The sequence below is a fragment of the Rattus rattus genome, chromosome 2 (genome assembly GCF_011064425.1).
Source record: "Rattus rattus isolate New Zealand chromosome 2, Rrattus_CSIRO_v1, whole genome shotgun sequence".
In the NCBI taxonomy this organism is placed as follows: domain Eukaryota; kingdom Metazoa; phylum Chordata; class Mammalia; order Rodentia; family Muridae; genus Rattus; species Rattus rattus.
In genome coordinates, this window is record NC_046155.1 from 11,172,395 (window position 1) to 11,190,056 (window position 17,662).

At 41.4% G+C, this 17,662-nt stretch overlaps 1 protein-coding gene across 1 annotated transcript; it reads left to right on the top strand.

Annotated features, from left to right (window-relative positions):
* Positions 1-889: 889 nt before the first annotated feature.
* LOC116890985 (oocyte-secreted protein 1-like) lies at positions 890-15,412 on the top strand. Its single transcript, XM_032891658.1, is given in 5 exon segments — positions 890-1,282; positions 3,953-4,134; positions 5,316-5,413; positions 14,574-14,693; positions 15,165-15,412. Coding segments are annotated over 5 exon segments (621 nt in total). The 5' UTR covers positions 890-1,206; the 3' UTR covers positions 15,310-15,412.
* Positions 15,413-17,662: the final 2,250 nt, after the last annotated feature.

The window sequence follows — 17,662 nt, forward strand, 5'->3', positions numbered from 1 at the left end:
CAGGCAATGCAGTCACGAGATGGAACAGCTCTCTAGTCATTTTACCTTTCAGTAACTCTGTCTTTTATGCTATAATATTATGGGATGTAGTTCTGAAATCAAATAAGTGATGATCTAGAGACAAAAACGTAGGGTGAGCTTGGATCTGATATTTTGGGGTGCTTGGAATCAAACTTTTAAGCCAGCACAAGGTAGGTAAGTTTCTTACCATGAAGTTACATTCCCAACACTCAGATATTCATTTGAGATTTTTTTTTATAATGGGAGTTTAACTTCTCATTTTAAAGAAGTGTTACCTTTCATTTGGAAGAAAGGCATTTAAATGTGATGTAAATTATTTTCAGACCCTACTACTTGAAATGTAGTCATAGAGAGTCGTTGCGATCACCTGAGAATTTATTCCAACCGCAGCATCTCTGGGTCTCACACCCACTTCTGAGTTAGAACCTGCTTTGTAATGATGTGCTCAGGTGATATGTATAATTTTTTTAAATTTGCAAACAAAACCTGCTAATGAGCATCAACACAGTGTACTCCGTGAAGGCAAGTCCCCATGGCCAGAGACTCTGAAGATTAGTATCAGTGTAACCTGGGAACTGAGAAATGTAAATTCCCTGTGCACTCTAGTGTTGCTCAGTCAGAAAATAGAATGGATGTAATTCAGCCATGGCGTATTAAAAAAACACTCTTCAGGTGAGTGATTGAGAGCTGTGCTCAGAGGTGGACTGGTGGGGTGTTTATGTGAGGTCTCAGTGGGGTTGGGTTTTTGCATTCTCAGCTACACAGGACAATTATATTCTCAGACAGTTACTCCTTCAGTGTTCAGACATGGAGATGCAGATATTTTGGGATGTTAGGAAGTTTTAAGAAAGTATATAAAATCACTCTATACATAATGGTACAGATTCTAATGCAAGTCAGGCTTCTGTTTCTTTTGAATCACCTGCAGAATCCTCATCTCCTCTCTGCAGCCATGGTCCAGAGCTGGATTTGAGTTTCAAGTGTGCCATGAGACCATGCCAGGGGCAGGTTTGACATCATGTTCACTCTAGCCCTTCAATCCCTAAAGAAAGGGTTACACTTTAGAGCAGGCACTGCTGGCGTGTGTGCTGGTACAGGTGCTAGCTAATCACTTCCACCTGAAGGTCCTCTGTTCCACCACATAAGAAGGCCTCTTACTCTTTCCTGTGTCTTTCAATCTGAGCAATGAAGCCTTTCCTGGGCCTACAGGGACTCCTCCTGCTTCTTTCCTTTATGAAGACTTGTGCTGATGATTGGTCAGGTATCACTTGCAACTTAGAGAATTTTAATTTCTTAACATGTGCTGAAGGATGTGGCATTAGACTTTTTCATATAGACTGGTTTCTTTCAGATGCATGATCTTAGAATGTCACAATTCTACTGAGACTAGGTGCTATCCTAACTTGAGGTTTTTTCTTTCTCTAACTCCCCTTTTCTTTTGACCCTTTCCAGACCATGTCACATTCTGGGGGCTCAATACTTGAAGTGAGTTAGTCTTAAGGAAAAATGGAGTGGCCTAGAAATAGAAAGCACAGAGGTGTCCCCGGGCTGTTATGAACTCTGGAATCACTGGGCTTGCTGGTACATTCCTTCAATCCAGAACTCCAGCGGTAGGAGCGGGGCAGACAGATTCACGAGTTCAAGGCCAGCCTGGTCCACAGAGGGAGTTCCAGAGCTATAGACCGTCTCAAAAAACCAAAAATAAATAAGTAAAAGAATCCAGGATTCCTGTGGCTTGTAGGAAAGGAGTGTTTGCTCAGCCTTCCTTGGCCTTATCTGTTAGAGAGCCACAGTATCTCAGAGGGAAAGTCCGCTCCTTGTAGTAAGGTGACTAACTGATCTAGTTTCCTCAGTTAAATGCCAACAAGTCTACCTCGAGCAAACTAGAATGGTTACCTAAATATGAGTGTAGACTCTTAGTTTGACAGCTTAGAATTACAATAAAAAGGTAAGTATTTTTGTCAAAGTACTTTCAACAAGGTAATCCAGTCTTGATGCGATTGAAGTTGCAAGTCCCTTAGTGGATTAATGTGTTTCATTTCTTCCTATCAGAAGCTATTTTAAGGAGACAGCTCTGGAAATTGTTATTCTCCTCTCCACTACCTCCCTCTCTGGAGTTATTCAGTCCCCACCGATCTGCTGCTTCTGCTCACATTTACTTAGGATGCAGTGGGAATCACAGTGTGAGTCCCTGTGGTTGCTCTGATCTCCGCATCTTCTCTCTATTCACATGGAAGACAACTAATTCCTCTGCACATTCCTTCTTTCCACTTCGTCCTTGGAGAAACACGGGCATGGTTCGCAGGCATCTGAAGTTTTATTTACCGTTCATTCTACAGCTTTACTCAGCTCAGTATTCTTTTTTTTAAATATTTTTTATTATTATTAACTTGAGTATTTCTTATATACATTTCGAGTGTTATTCCCTTTCCGGTTTCCGGGCAAACATCCCCTCCCCCTCCCCTTCCTTATGGGTGTTCCCCTCCCAACCCTCCCCCTTGCTTCCCTCTCCCCAACAGTCTAGTTCACTGGGGGTTCAGTCTTAGCAGGACCCAGGGCTTCCCCTTCCACTGGTGCTCTTACTAGGATATTCATTGCTACCTATGAGGTCAGAGTCCAGGGTCAGTCCATGTATAGTCTTTGGGTAGTGGCTTAGTCCCTGGAAGCTCTGGTTGGTTAGCATTGCTGTACATATGGGGTCTCGAGCTCCTTCAAGCTCTTCCAGTTCTTTCTCTGATTCCTTCAACAGGGGTCCTGTTCTCAGTTCAGTGGTTTCCTGCTGGCATACGCCTCTGTATTTGCTGTATTCTGGCTGTGTCTCTCAGGAGCGATCTGCATTCACATTTTGATCATCCGTCTTGAGTTTCATTTGTTCTAGGCATCTAGGGTAATTCAAGCATTTGGGCTAATAGCCACTTATCAATGAGTACATACCATGTATGTCTTTCTGTGATTGGGTTATCAGCTCAGTATTCTTTAAAGATATTTTTAGCATTGATTTGGTTTACTTTAATTACTACTTTGTAATCTATGAAATGAATACATTACAAATCGGTTTTGTTTTCTGTTCTTATTGTTAGGGTTTCTAAAGTGTTATTTATTGGTGTGTGTGTGTGTGTGTGTGTGTGTGTGTGTGTGTGTGTGTGTGTGTGTGTTTCTCCAGATAGTCTGAGTTGAAAAGAAAAATGTGGTATTATTTTCTCTCAAATTTCATGCACATCCATTTGCTTATGGTGTTATTTTTTCTCTTTTGATACTTAGTTTTGTTCTTTTTGTTTTTACTTTAAAAAATTCTCTCACACATTACTTCCCAAACATTTCTCCTCCCCTCCACTCCTTCCAGTTCCTTTCCCCCACCTCCCTTCCCCAGATTCACTCCTCCATTTCCAAAAAATAAAAATAAAAATAAAAATAAAAAAGAACAGGCCAGGCCTTCCAGGGATGTCAAACAAGCATGACTTAATAGGTTGGTTACAGTGTTCTCGACAAGCGCTTGTCACTCCATCAACCTTTGGGGCTTGCATTTATGTATCATGAGGCGTGGGTAGAGAAGCGAAAACCAGGGCTGGTAAAGGAGGAGGAGATGATCAGGAGTGCAGGGCATGTTCTGTCCTTCGCATACGTTACAATGGAAATGTGTTCTTATGTCCCATCCGTATAAAATGCTGACTCGGAGACTGGTGCATGGCGGCTCACACCTTTAATCTCAGCACTTGGGTGGCAGAGGCAGGTGGAGCTCTGAATTCAAGGCCAGCCAGGGCTACATAGTAAGGCACGAAGTAATCACAGGTGATCATCTTTTACAGCCTTGCTTCTCTAACGTGTTTTATTTTGTAAGGGATGAGCTCTCGTATTAACTAGTTTTGCTCAAATGTCTGTGATGATTCCCATACAGCCTATTAACAGAAATGTTCTCCTTTCTCTTCCTTAGCCATTCGTCTGCGATGTGCCAATCACTGGTTCTATCTCAGGATCAAGGCTACGGTATTTCCCAATATTTTTATGGAACCCGATGAAGTGTTTTTAGGATTTGGCTGCCCTGTGACCACTGTCTGGCCAAACGATGTCTATGACTTTACCTACCCTACTTATGCCTGCGGCATTGTCAATAAAGTAAGAAGAAGCACTAGTGTCTATGGTCCCTTCCTTGGACCCACAAAATGGAAATTATAGTTTCTATTTGTCAAACAGCTGGGTTAATGTCTTTAACATCCAGAAAAAAGTGATGTTTAAGTTGCTAGCTGAGGTTAGAGACCAGTTTTCTATATATCATAAAGTAGTTCCCCAAACTAGTTCCACATTCCAGCCTGCGACATTTGGCTAACCTTAGATGGAAGGGAGTAATATTGTTAAACATCACAAAAGTCTTCAGCGTTCCTTATCAGGGGAATGGAGGGGTTAGTTGTGCATATTGCTGTCTATCATGAATTAGGATTTTGAGTTGATTAAGAAAATAAAAGTCAGAAAGGCTTTGCTGTAACAGCACTTATTAAGAGAATCATAACACTTTGACAGGTTGAGATGAGTGACAGATTTGGTGACACAGGAAGGAAGTTTTAGATGGAGCTGAGCATGCAGGATACAAGGGTGCTCATTAAGTGCCCTTGGAGAATGACTATTGTGAAGGAGAAATGGCTATGATGAACTCAGCTGTGGCCAAGGCTGCAGATAGTTTAGTGTTCCAGTCAGAGAACTGACTAGAGCTGGAACTTCATCAGGGAGGTTGCTGTCCTTGCTTTTTAAGAAATGACATAGGGACTGGGACTGCATACATGCATCTCAGACGCTACAGTGCGCATCTAGCATGCACGAGGCTCTGTGTTTGTCCCTAAGAGCACAGAAACCGGGCATGGTGGAGCACAACAGTAACCTATCAGGGACAGCACAGATTATGAGTCCCAGTATCAAAACAGAACGTTTACAGTTAATCATTTAAGTGAAGATTTCAGAAGTCTTAGTTCCAAATGGGTGTTAGCTTATCTGAAATCTGGCGTTCTCTGCAATAAGCAATACTTTACCTTCTACTCTGCTCCTGAAAAGGAGGTATAAGCATGAGATATTTTAAAAATAGGAAATGAAGATCTGATCTTTCAATAAACAAGTATTATGCAGCATTTACATCCAGGAAATATTCCAGTTGAACTCATCTCTTTATTTGGAAATTAGTTTTGCTTTCCGTGATTACTTGTTGGAAAATGACCTTTTCTCTTTGAGAACTCGAAGTACTTATAAGGTCCTACTCAAATCAAGATTTGCAAGATAAACACGGATTTAAAATTTTCTTTATCCGGTAGGTTCTTTATGACATCACTCTGCTTCAGACTAAACTTACATATATCTCAAAAAATGCTTCTCTACGAGCTGAGATGGGTTTGTCCTGTGTTCTGCACAGGTGAGTGCCATATGCCATGCACCTGTCCAAGGCTCTGGCTTCCTGGAAAAGAGACCCCAGCCCTAAATGTTAAATCACACAACCCAGGGTGGGCATGGGCATGGCTGTAAGGGTATGGTGGTAGGGGGAACTGAAGCCTAATGGGAATATAAATCTCTGTATCTTTGGCCCTGGGTTTTTAAAATTATAGTTATTCCTAGAGTATTAGCATGCTGAAGAAGAGAAAGGGGATAATCCACTTTTCCAATACTAGTCAGTGAGAATGAAAACCTCACCGGTTTCACTCAGCTAATCAATCAAATGCTTTAGAAATAAGTCCACACTAAAGCTTACTCAGGACAGAGAGAAAAAAAATTCTGAAAGATAAAGAAATGTATCAGAAAAATCAAAGCCTGCGTGCAGCATGGGTGGTGGGTGTGTGATGCTGAAGCACTTTCAAATCCTACCCATGGGGTGAGATTAGGCTTCCTTTTCTATCTTATTAGTTGATCCCTATGAGAAAGTCTAAGGCGTAGGTCATTAGCAACTTTAATCTGGCCTTAGCAAAGTTATGGTAAACTTGGCAGGGCTTCAGGGAACAATTCATATGATTTCTCTGTTCAAAATCATCTAAAGAAAAAATTTAAAGGTATTTAATATCTGACAGGGGTCAGCCCTAGGATTCACACAGGTTCCGGCAGAGGAGCTAAGGACCGGGCTGATGGGGGAGTGATGAATAAATGAGTCAGAAACTGTGCCTAGGAGAATCTTGTACCTCTGACTAAATAGCAACCATGATGTTTGTTTATACACAGTCCACAAAAGACAATACAGATTTTCTTTGCTTTTGTGATACAGATTTTTTTTTTTAAACCTGGAGAAGTGTTACAACCACAGAGAGAATAGGCATTATCAATCTCAAACAACTTTAGACTATTGTAAGCATTTATGACATATGACATTCTGTTCTTTGGGAAACTAAAATATTAAACAGAAAAATTTGAGTCAGTCTAGACAAGTTCCCAAGCCTTGAACAATGCATAGTGATTGAAGGAGTTAGCCTAGCTTAAAAATTTGAAAGCTTTCACAGGGTGCAGGCTCACTTGCTCCATTTATTTGTCTTCTCTGTGGTTTTCTTTTTTCTTTTTTTTCGTTCTTCTTTTTTTTTTTTTTTTTTTTTTATTAACTTGAGTATTTCTTATATACATTTTAATGTTATTCCCTTTCCTGGTTTCGGGCAAACATCCCCCCCCCCTCCCTTCCTTATGGGTGTTCCTCCCAACCCTCCCCCATTGCTGCCCTCTCCCCAACAGTCTAGTTCACTAGGGGTTCAGTCTTAGCAGGACCCAGGGCTTCCTTCCACTGGTGCTCTTACTAGGATATTCATTTGCAACCCTCGAGGTCAGAGTCCAGGGTCAGTCCATGTATAGTCTTTGGGTAGTGGCTTAGTCCCTGGAAGCTCTGGTTGGTTGGCATTGCTGTACATATGGGGTCTCAGCTCCTTCAAGCTCTTCCAGTTCTTTCTCTGATTCCTTCAACAGGGGTCCGTTCTCAGTTCAGTGGTTTCCTGCTGGCATACGCCTCTGTATTTGCTGTATTCTGGCTGTGTCTCTCATGAGCGATCTGCACTCACATTTGATCATCCGTCTTGAGTTTCATTTGTTCTAGGCATCTAGGGTAACTCAAGCATTTGGGCTAATAGCCACTTATCAATGAGTACATACCATGTATGTCTTTCTGTGATTGGGTTAGCTCACTCAGGATGATATTTTCCAGTTCCAACCATTTGCCTCACAATTTCATAAAGTCATTGTTTTTGATAGCTGAGTAATATTCCATTGTGTAGATGTACCACATTTTCTGTATCCATTCCTCTGTTGAAGGGCATCTGGTTCTTTCCAGCTTCTGGCTATTATAAATAAGGCTGCGATGAACATAGTGGAGCACGTGTCGTTTTTATATGTTGGGGCATCTTTTGGGTATATGCCCAGGAGAGGTATAGCTGGATCCTCAGGCAGTTCAATGTCCAATTTTCTGAGGAACCTCCAGACTGATTTCCAGAATGGTTGTAGCAGTCTGCAACCCCACCAACAATGGAGGAGTGTTCCCCTTTCTCCACATCCTCGCCAGCATTTGCTGTCACCTGAGTTTTTGATCTTAGCCATTCTCACTGGTGTGAGGTGAAATCTCAGGGTTGTTTTGATTTGCATTTCCCTTATGACTAACGATGTTGAACATTTCTTTAGGTGTTTCTCAGCCATTCGGCATTCCTCAGCTGTGAATTCTCTGTTTAGCTCTGAACCCCATTTTTAATAGGGTTATTTGTCTCCTTGTGTCTAACTTCTTCAGTTCTTTTATATTTTGGATATAAGCCTCTATCTGTTGTAGGATTGGTAAAGATCTTTTCCCAATCTGTTGGTTGCCGTTTTGTCCTAACCACAGTGTCCTTTGCCTTACAGAAGCTTTGCAGTTTTATGAGATCCCATTTGTCGATTCTTGTTCTTAGAGCATAAGCCATTGGTGTTTTGTTCAGGAAATTTTTTCCAGTGCCCATGTGTTCCAGATGCTTCCCTAGTTTTTCTTCTATTAGTTTGAGTGTGTCTGGTTTGATGTGGAGGTCCTTGATCCACTTGGACTTAAGCTTGGTACAGGGTGATAAGCATGGATCGATCTGCATTCTTCTACATGTTGACCTCCAGTTGAACCAGCACCATTTGCTGAAAATGCTATCTTTTTCCATTGGATGGATTTGGCTCCTTTGTCAAAAATCAAGTGACCATAGGTGTGTGGGTTCATTTTCTGGGTCTTCAATTCTGTTCCATTGGTCTATCTGTCTGTCTCTGTACCAATACCATGCAGTTTTTATCACTATTGCTCTGTAATACTGCTTGAGTTCAGGATAGTGATTCCCCCTGAAGTCCTTTTTTTTATTGTTGAGGATAGTTTTAGCTATCCTGGGTTTTTGTTATTCCAGATGAATTTGCAAATTGTTCTGTCTAACTCTTTGAAGAATTGGATTGGTATTTTGATGGGGATTGCATTGAATCTGTAGATCGCTTTTGGTAAAATGGCCATTTTTACTATATTAATCCTGCCAATCCATGAGCATGGGAGATCTTTCCACCTTCTGATGTCTTCTTCAATTTCTTTCTTCAGTGTCTTGAAGTTCTTATTGTACAGATCTTTTACTTGCTTGGTTAAAGTCACACCGAGGTATTTTATATTATTTGGGTTTATTATGAAGGGTGTCGTTTCCCTAATTTCTTTCTCGGCTTGTTTCTCTTTTGTGTAGAGGAAGGCTACTGATTTATTTGAGTTAATTTTATACCCAGCCACTTTGCTGAAGTTGTTTATCAGCTTTAGTAGTTCTCTGGTGGAACTTTTGGCATCACTTAAATATACTATCATATCATCTGCAAATAGTGATATTTTGACCTCTTCTTTTCCGATCTGTATCCCCTTGATCTCCTTTTGTTGTCTGATTGCTCTGGCTAGAACTTCAAGAACTATATTGAATAAGTAGGGAGAGAGTGGGCAGCCTTGTCTAGTCCCTGATTTTAGTGGGATTGCTTCAAGTTTCTCTCCATTTAGTTTAATGTTAGCAACTGGTTTGCTGTATATGGCTTTTACTATGTTTAGGTATGGGCCTTGTATTCCTATTCTTTCCAGGACTTTTATCATGAAGGGGTGTTGAATTTTGTCAAATGCTTTCTCAGCATCTAATGAAATGATCATGTGGTTTTGTTCTTTCAGTTTGTTTATATAATGTATCACGTTGATGGTTTTCCGTATATTAAACCATCCCTGCATGCCTGGGATGAAGCCTACTTGATCATGGTGGATGATTGTTTTGATGTGCTCTTGGATTCGGTTTGCCAGAATTTTGTTGAGTATTTTTGCGTCAATGTTCATAAGGGAAATTGGTCTGAAGTTCTCTTTCTTTGTTGGGTCTTTGTGTGGTTTAGGTATAAGAGTAATTGTGGCTTCATAGAAGGAATTCGGTAGTGCTCCATCTGTTTCAATTTTGTGGAATAGTTTGGATAATATTGGTATGAGGTCTTCTATGAAGGTCTGATAGAATTCTGCACTAAACCCGTCTGGACCTGGGCTCTTTTTGGTTGGGAGACCTTTAATGACTGCTTCTATTTCCTTAGGAGTTATGGGGTTGTTTAACTGGTTTATCTGTTCCTGATTTAACTTCAGTACCTGGTATCTGTCTAGGAAATTGTCCATTTCCTGTAGATTTTCAAGTTTTGTTGAATATAGGCTTTTATAGTAAGATCTGATGATTTTTTGAATTTCCTCTGAATCTGTAGTTATGTCTCCCTTTTCATTTCTGATTTTGTTAATTTGGACACACTCTCTGTGTCCTCTCGTTAGTCTGGCTAGGGGTTTATCTATCTTGTTGATTTTCTCAAAGAACCAACTTTTGGTTCTGTTGATTCTTTCTATGGTTCTTTTGTTTCTACTTGGTTGATTTCAGCTCTGAGTTTGATTATTTCCTGCCTTCTACTCCTCCTGGGTGTATTTGCTTCTTTTGTTCTAGAGCTTTTAGGTGTGCTGTCAAGCTGCTGACATATGCTCTTTCCTGTTTCTTTCTGCAGGCACTCAAGCTATGAGTTTTCCTCTTAGCACAGCTTTCATTGTGTCCCATAAGTTTGGGTATGTTGTACCTTCATTTTCATTAAATTCTAAAAAAGTTTTTAATTTCTTTTCTTTTTATTTCTTCCTTGACCAGGTTATCATTGAGTAGAGCATTGTTCAGTTTCCACGTATATGTGGGCATTCTTCCCTTATTGTTATTGAAGACCAGCTTTAGGCCGTGGTGGTCCGATAGCACGCATGGGATTATTTCTATCTTTCTGTATCTGTTGAGGCCTGTTTTATGACCAATTATATGGTCAATTTTGGAGAAAGTACCATGAGGAGCTGAGAAGAAGGTATATCCTTTTGCTTTAGGGTAGAACGTTCTATAAATATCCGTTAAGTCCATTTGGCTCATGACTTCTTATAGTCTGTCTACGTCTCTGTTTAATTTCTGTTTCCATGATCTGTCCATTGATGAGAGTGGGGTGTTGAAATCTCCTACTATTATTGTGTGAGGTGCAATGTGTGTTTTGAGCTTTAGTAAGGATTCTTTTACGTATGTAGGTGCCCTTGTATTTGGGGCATAGATATTTAGGATTGAGAGTTCATCTTGATGGATTTTTCCTTTGATGAATATAAAGTGTCCTTCCTTATCTTTTTTGATGACTTTTAGTTGGAAATTGATTTTATTTGATATTAGAATGGCTACTCCAGCTTGCTTCTTCAGACCATTTGCTTGGAAAGTTGTTTCCCAGCCTTTCACTCTGAGGTAGTGTCTGTCTTTGTCTCTGAGGTGTGTTTCCTGTAGGCAGCAGAATGCAGGGTCCTCATTATATATCCAGTTTGTTAATCTATGTCTTTTTATTGGGGAGTTGAGGCCATTGATGTTGAGAGATATTAAGGAATAGTGATTATTGCTTCCTGTTATCTTCATATTTGGATGTGAGGTTGTGTTTGTGTGCTTTTCTTCTCTTTGTTTTGTTGCCAAGACGATTAGTTTCTTGCCTCTTCTTGGGTATAGCTTGCCTCCTTATGTTGGGCTTTACCATTTATTATCCTTTGTAGTGCTGGATTTGTAGAAAGATATTGTGTAAATTTGGTTTTGTCATGGAATATCTTGGTTTCTCCATCTATGTTAATTGAGAGTTTTGCAGGATACAGTAGCCTGGGCTGGCATTTGTGTTCTCTTAGGGTCTGTATGACATCAGTCCAGGATCTTCTGGCCTTCATAGTTTCTGGCAGAAGTCTGGTGTGATTCTGATAGGTCTGCCTTTATATGTTACTTGACCTTTTTCCTTACTGCTTTTAATATTCTTTCTTTATTTTGTGCGTTTGGTGTTTTGACTATTATGTGACGGGAGGTGTTTCTTTTTTGGTCCAATCTATTTGGAGTTCTGTAGGCTTCTTGTATGCCTATGGGTATCTCTTTTTTTAGGTTAGGGAAGTTTTCTTCTATGATTTTGTTGAAGATATGTACTGGTCCTTTGAGCTGGGAGTCTTCACTCTCTTCTATACCTATTATCCTTAGGTTTGATCTTCTCATTGAGTCCTGGATTTCCTGTATGTTTTGGACCAGTAGCTTTTTCCGCTTTACATTATCTTTGACAGTTGAGTCAATGATTTCTATGGAATCTTCTGCTCCTGAGATTCTCTCTTCCTTCTCTTGTATTCTGTTGGTGAAGCTTGTATCTACAGCTCCTTGTCTCTTCTTTTGGTTTTCTATATCCAGGGTTGTTTCCATGTGTTCTTTCTTGATTGCTTCTATTTCCATTTTTAATTCCTTCCACTGTTTGATTGTGTTTTCCTGGAATTCTTTCAGGATTTTTTGTGTCTCCTCTCTATGGGCTTCTACTTGTTTATTTATGTTTTCCTGAATTCTTTCAGGCATTTTTTACATTCCTCTCTGTAGGCTTCTACTTGTTCTCTAAGGGAGTTCTTTACGTCTTTCTTGAAGTCCTCCAGCATCATGATCAAATATGATTTTGAAACTAGATCTTGCTTTTCTGGTGTGTTTGGATATTCCATGTTTGTTTTGATGGGAGAATTGGGCTCTGATGATGCCATGTAGTCTTGGTTTCTGTTGCTTGGGTTCCTGCACTTGCCTCTCGCCATCAGATTATCTCTAGTGTTACTTTGTTCTGCTATTTCTGACAGTGGCTAGACTGTCCTATAAGCCTGTGTGTCAGGAGTGCTGTAGTCCTGTTTTCCTGTTTTCTTTCAGCCTGTTATGGGGACAGAGTGTTCTGCTTTCGTGCGTGTAGTTTTTTCTCTCTACAGGTCTTCAGCTGTTCCTGTGGGCCTGTGTTTGGTGTTCACCAGGCAGGTCACTTGCAGCAGAAAAGTTGGTCCCGAGGCTCAAGTTCGCTCTCGGGGTGCTGCCCACGAGCTCTCTGTGGCGGCAGCAACCAGGAAGATCTGCGCGCCGTTTCCGGGAGCTTTCAGTGCACCAGGGTTCCAGATGGCGTTTGGTGTTTTCCTCTGGAATCAGTAATGTGTGCAGAGTGCAGTCTCTTCTGGTTTCCCAGGCGTGTCTGCCTCTCTGAAGGTTTAGCTCTCCCTCCCACGGGATTTGGGTGCAGAGAACTGTTTATCCGGTCTGTTCCTTCAGGTTCCCTCGGTGTCTCAGGCGCAGGGGTCCTGCCGCTCCTGGGCCCTCCCCCACGGGAACCCAGAGGCCTTATACAGTTTCCTCTTGGGCCAGGGATGTGTGAGCCAGTCCTTTTTTTTTTAATTTTTTTTTTTTACTATTTATTTATTTATTTATTTATTTATTTATTTATTTATTTATTTATTTTTACAGTCCAAGTCTTTATCTCCCTCCTGGTCTGATTGTTCCACATCACATATTTCTTCCCCACTCCCCCAGTCTCCAAAGGATGTCTCCACCCCGAATACCCCACAAGACCTCTAAATTCCCTGAGGTATCCAATCTCTTTGAGTGTTAGGTGTATCTTCTTTGACTGAACCCAGACCCTGCAGTCCTCTGCTGTGTATGTGTTGGAGGCCTCATCTCAGCTGGTGTATGCTGTCTGGTTGGTGATCCAGTGTCTGAGAGATCTCAGGGGTCCAGGTTAATTGATACAACTGATCCACTTACAGGGTTGCCCTCCTCCTCAGCTTCCTCCAGCTTTCCCCTAATTCAACCAGAGGGATCAGCAGCTTCTGTCCATTGGTTTGGTGTAAATATCTGCATCTGACTCTTTCAGCTGCTTGTTGGGTCTTTTGGAGGGCAGTCATGATAGGTCCCTTTGTGAACACCCCATAGCCTCAGTAATCGTGTCAGGCCTTGGGGTCTCCCCTTGAGCTGGATCCCCCTTTGGGGCTGTCTCTGGACCTTCTTTTCTTCAGGTTCTTCTCCATTTCTATCCCTGCAGTTCTTTCAGACAGGAAGACTGTGGGATTGCAACCCTATTCCTCATTTGATGCCCTGTCTTTCTGCTAGAGATGGACTCTACAAGTTCCTTCTCCCCACTGTAGGGCATTTCATCTAAGGTTCCACCTTTTGAGTCCTGAGAGTCTCCCACCTCCCAGATCTCTAGTATACTCTGGAGGGTGCCCCCACATCCAACCTCCTGAGGTTGCCTATTTCCATTGTTTCTGCTGGCCTGCAGGGCTTCAGTCCTATTGCTCACCCCAATATCTGATGATGTTCCTCTCTTCCCTCACTGTCCCCCTTTCCACCCATGTCTCTCTTTCTCTCCCTCCACTCCTCCCTCCCTTCATGATTGCTTTTTTCTCCCTCCCAAGTGGGAATGAAGTATCCTCATTTGGGCTCTTCAGCTTGTTAACCTTTTTGACTTCTGAGGATTGTATCCTGGGTATTCTGTACTTTTTTTTTTTTGGCTAATATCCACTTATTAGTGAGTACATACCATGCATATCTTTTTGTGTCTGAGTTACCTCACTCAGGATGATATTTTATAGTTCCAACCATTTGTTGCAAAACTCAGGATGTCCGCATTCTTCATAGCTGTACAGTATTTCATTGTGTAAATGAACCATATTTTCTGTATCCATTCTTCTGTTGTGGGACATCTGGGTTGTTTGTAGCTTCTGGCACAAATAAGGCCACTAGGAGCATAGTGGAACATGTGCTCCTGTGGCAGAGTGGGACATCTTTTGGGTATATGCCCAAGAGTAGTATAGCTGGATCTTTAGGTAGGTCTATTTCCAATTTTCTGAGGAACCTCCAGATTGATTTCCAGAGTGGTTGTACCAGTCTGCAATCCCACCAGCAATGGAGGAGTGTTCCTCTTTCTCTACATCCTAGTCAACATGTGTTGTCACCTGAGGTTTTAATCTTAGCCAATTTATATCTCCTTGATCTCCTTTTTGTTGTCTTACTTCTCTAGCTTGAATTTTGAGTACTATATTGAATAGATATGGTGAGAGTAGGCATCCTTGTCTTACCCATGATATTAGTGAGGTTGCTTCAAATATCTTTCCATTTGTAATGTTTTGGAAAAAAAAAGGTGGAAATCAGTGCATCCGTTAGTTACTGAAATTTGGCCTTGAGTGGAGCTTTTTAAACTCTAAGGTATGACTAGATCTTCAGCCCCCTGTGATATTTCTCCTCTTTCTTCCTCGATTTTAGTCGGTATCCTCTTTTCTGTGAAGCAGAAAGCAGAGGAGATTTCACTGGTAATCCTCCTGAATGGGCAGTAGACATGAGGGTAAGGAGAGATGATCAAGCTGCTCCAACGGTGCCGCCAAAGTAAGGAGATGCTAAACTAATATTTTACATTTTTGTCAGGGATGACTTAAAATATGCTAAGGAAACCGTCAATCAAGGACATGTCCTGTTTGATTAAAGACCTACTGTTCTTAACATCCTCTAGATCATGGCTTCCTGTGTTTGTTTACATTGTAATGATAATAGTAGTCTTGTTAGTTTGTTACTAGACAGTAGAGCTCCCACAGGAATTAGTGGTGTCCCTCTTGGGTACTGTGATAGTTGGTCTTACCTGAATAGTGAAGTCTAGGAGACATACCTCTGGGTGTGTCTGTAAGGGTATTTTCAGAGAGGATTAACTGAGTGGGGTAGGGCTCAAAGTGGATGGTACCTATGTTGAGACCTACAGTTGGTGGTCCAAAGAAGCAGTGTCACCTGAATCGCCTTCTTCCTGAACACATATTTATAGTTGTCATTACTGTCCTCTGATGACATCATATTTTATCTCTTCAGCTTTGCAATATGAAGTGAAGACCATCGGGTGTCCCAGGAGCCTCAGGCCTCTGGAAGGAGCAGGCCTGAGCTTGCTGAAGTATCTAGCTTCATTGATCAAAACTTATTGGTTCTCCATTTCTCCAGAATGCAGATGGCCTCATGATTTCTTATCCCCCTTTTAAAAAGAGACTAATTTGCAATTTTAAATAAAGTGGCATGTGACCTTCATATATTCTTATTTTTAAGAAGGAGCTGTCCCTGCTTTTATAGAATCTGATTAAGGAATAAAATTTTTCCATTAATGCTGTGTCTAATTATTGGAGTACTAATGTTCATATTTTGAGCCTAATGGTCATAAATATTTTTTCTTAAAACTTCTACTATAATATTTTGGGAGAATTTCATGTATGTATACACTGTATTTTGATTTTATTCAGCCTTCCCATTCTTCACCTTAACTCCTGCAAGATCCATCCTTCACCCCCCAACCTGCCTTCCAACTTTGTCTTTTAAAAAAATATGTATAACCTACTAAGGGTAATTTGTGCTTTCCTCGTGGAAGAAGGAGTGGGAGGTGGCTGGCTCTCAGCTGAGCTCACAGCCACTCCCCATCACCAGGTACACCTGGTCCTACCCAACTGCATGTGGTTTGGGAAATGCTAATGTCTTCAGGCAGTGAAACATTAAAAGGAAGATTTCATCTACATGGCTTTAAGAAGCTCATCACCTAGGCTGAGGTGGGACTGTTCTGTGATGTCACTGTTGGGGGTTCATTCATATATCTCTAAGGTGGCCCAGTAAATTCATGAGTTCATCAAGCTGGACTCTGGTTCTCTGAAACAGCAATTGCTCTTTTTTTTATTATTTACTTATTTACATTTCAAATGATGTCCTGCTTCCTAGTCTCCCCTCCACAAACCCTCCTCCATTCCCCATCTCCTTTGCCTCTACTCCCACTCCCACCTCACCCCTCTAGCATTTCAATGGGGTAACAAGCCTCCTCCATGACCAAGCCCCTCCTCTCCCATTGGTGCTAGATAAGGCAGTCCTCCGCTACATATGTATCAGGAGCCATAGACCTGCCCATGTATGCTCTGGTTGGTGGTTTAATCCCTGGGAGCTCTATGGGGTCCTGTTAATTGATATTGTTGTTCTTCCCATGGGGTTGCAATCTCCTTCAGTCCTTCTCCTAACTCTTCCATTGCAGTCCCCAGGCTCAGTTCAACGGTTGGCTGTGAGTATCTGCATCTGTGTTAGTCAGGTACTGGGAAAACCTTTCAGAGGACAGCCATAACAGGCTACTGTCTCCAAGCACTTCTTGGCATCAGCAATAGTGTCAGGGTTTGGTATCTGTGGATGGATGGATCCCAAGGTGTGGCAGTCTTTGGATAGCCTTTCCTTTAGTCTTTGCTCCATATTTTGTCCCTGAGTTTCTTTTAGACAGGAATAATTCTGGGTTAAAATTTTGAGATGGGTGAATGGCCCCATCCCTCCCCTGGGAGTTTGTCTATCTACTAGAGGTGGTCTCTTCAGATTCTGTCTCCATAGTGTTGGGTACTTTGGGTAATGTCATCCCCATTGGGTCCTGGGATCCTTTGGTTTACCATGTCATTCCCAACATATTCCCTCCAAACTTCATGTTTTTTTAAAATTAAAAATTAAGTTAAAATTAATTTATTCTACAAGTATAGGTATTTTGCCTGCCTATATGTCTGAGCACCACAGGTGTATCTGGTGACTGAGTAGACTGGAAGAGGGTCTCAGATACCCTGTAACTGGAGTTATATACAGTTGTGAGCTGTCATGAGGGTGTTGGGAATTGAACCCAGGTCCTCTTGAAGAACAGTCCGTGCTCTTAATCACAGAGCCATCTCTCTAGTCCCCATCCCTATTTTTTTTTAACTTACTCAGTCTAGTTAGTGATGCCCATATGAGCATGGGGAACTTACCTGTAGCTCCACCCTCAAAAAGTGATTCTTTCTCTCCCATCAGCTATTGCTTGCCAGTAATTGCTTAGTAAGAGGTGGGGCATGAACAGCATCTCCCCCATCAATGAGAAATTCTAGCTTAGCCTTAGCTTATTTAATCTTCTAAATTTACATCAGTAGATGGGAGAGCATGGCCAGTAAGTCTAGAGCTTAAGCTATTACTTAGTAGAAGTCTTTTGGAATTATCTTAAGGGTTTATACAGGCATAGTTTAAAATGTAAATGTAGCACAAACAGATGTTAGATTACAGCAGAATTGTTAGTAACCTTGTGTGAAATGTTTAGAAAAAGGAAATGAGAGAAAAGTAACTTATGACTTATCTTCCTCTGAGAGTTGATGACTGGGCTATTCAGGTTTTAATTTTGGAAAGTTACTTATTGTTATGTGTATGGGTGCTTTGCCTACATTTATGTCAGGGCACAATGAGCCTATAGTACCCACAGAGGTCAGAAGGGATGTTTGATCCTCTGGGACCGGAGTTACAGATGTTGTTAACTGCCATGTGGGTGCTGGGAATCAAACCTGGCT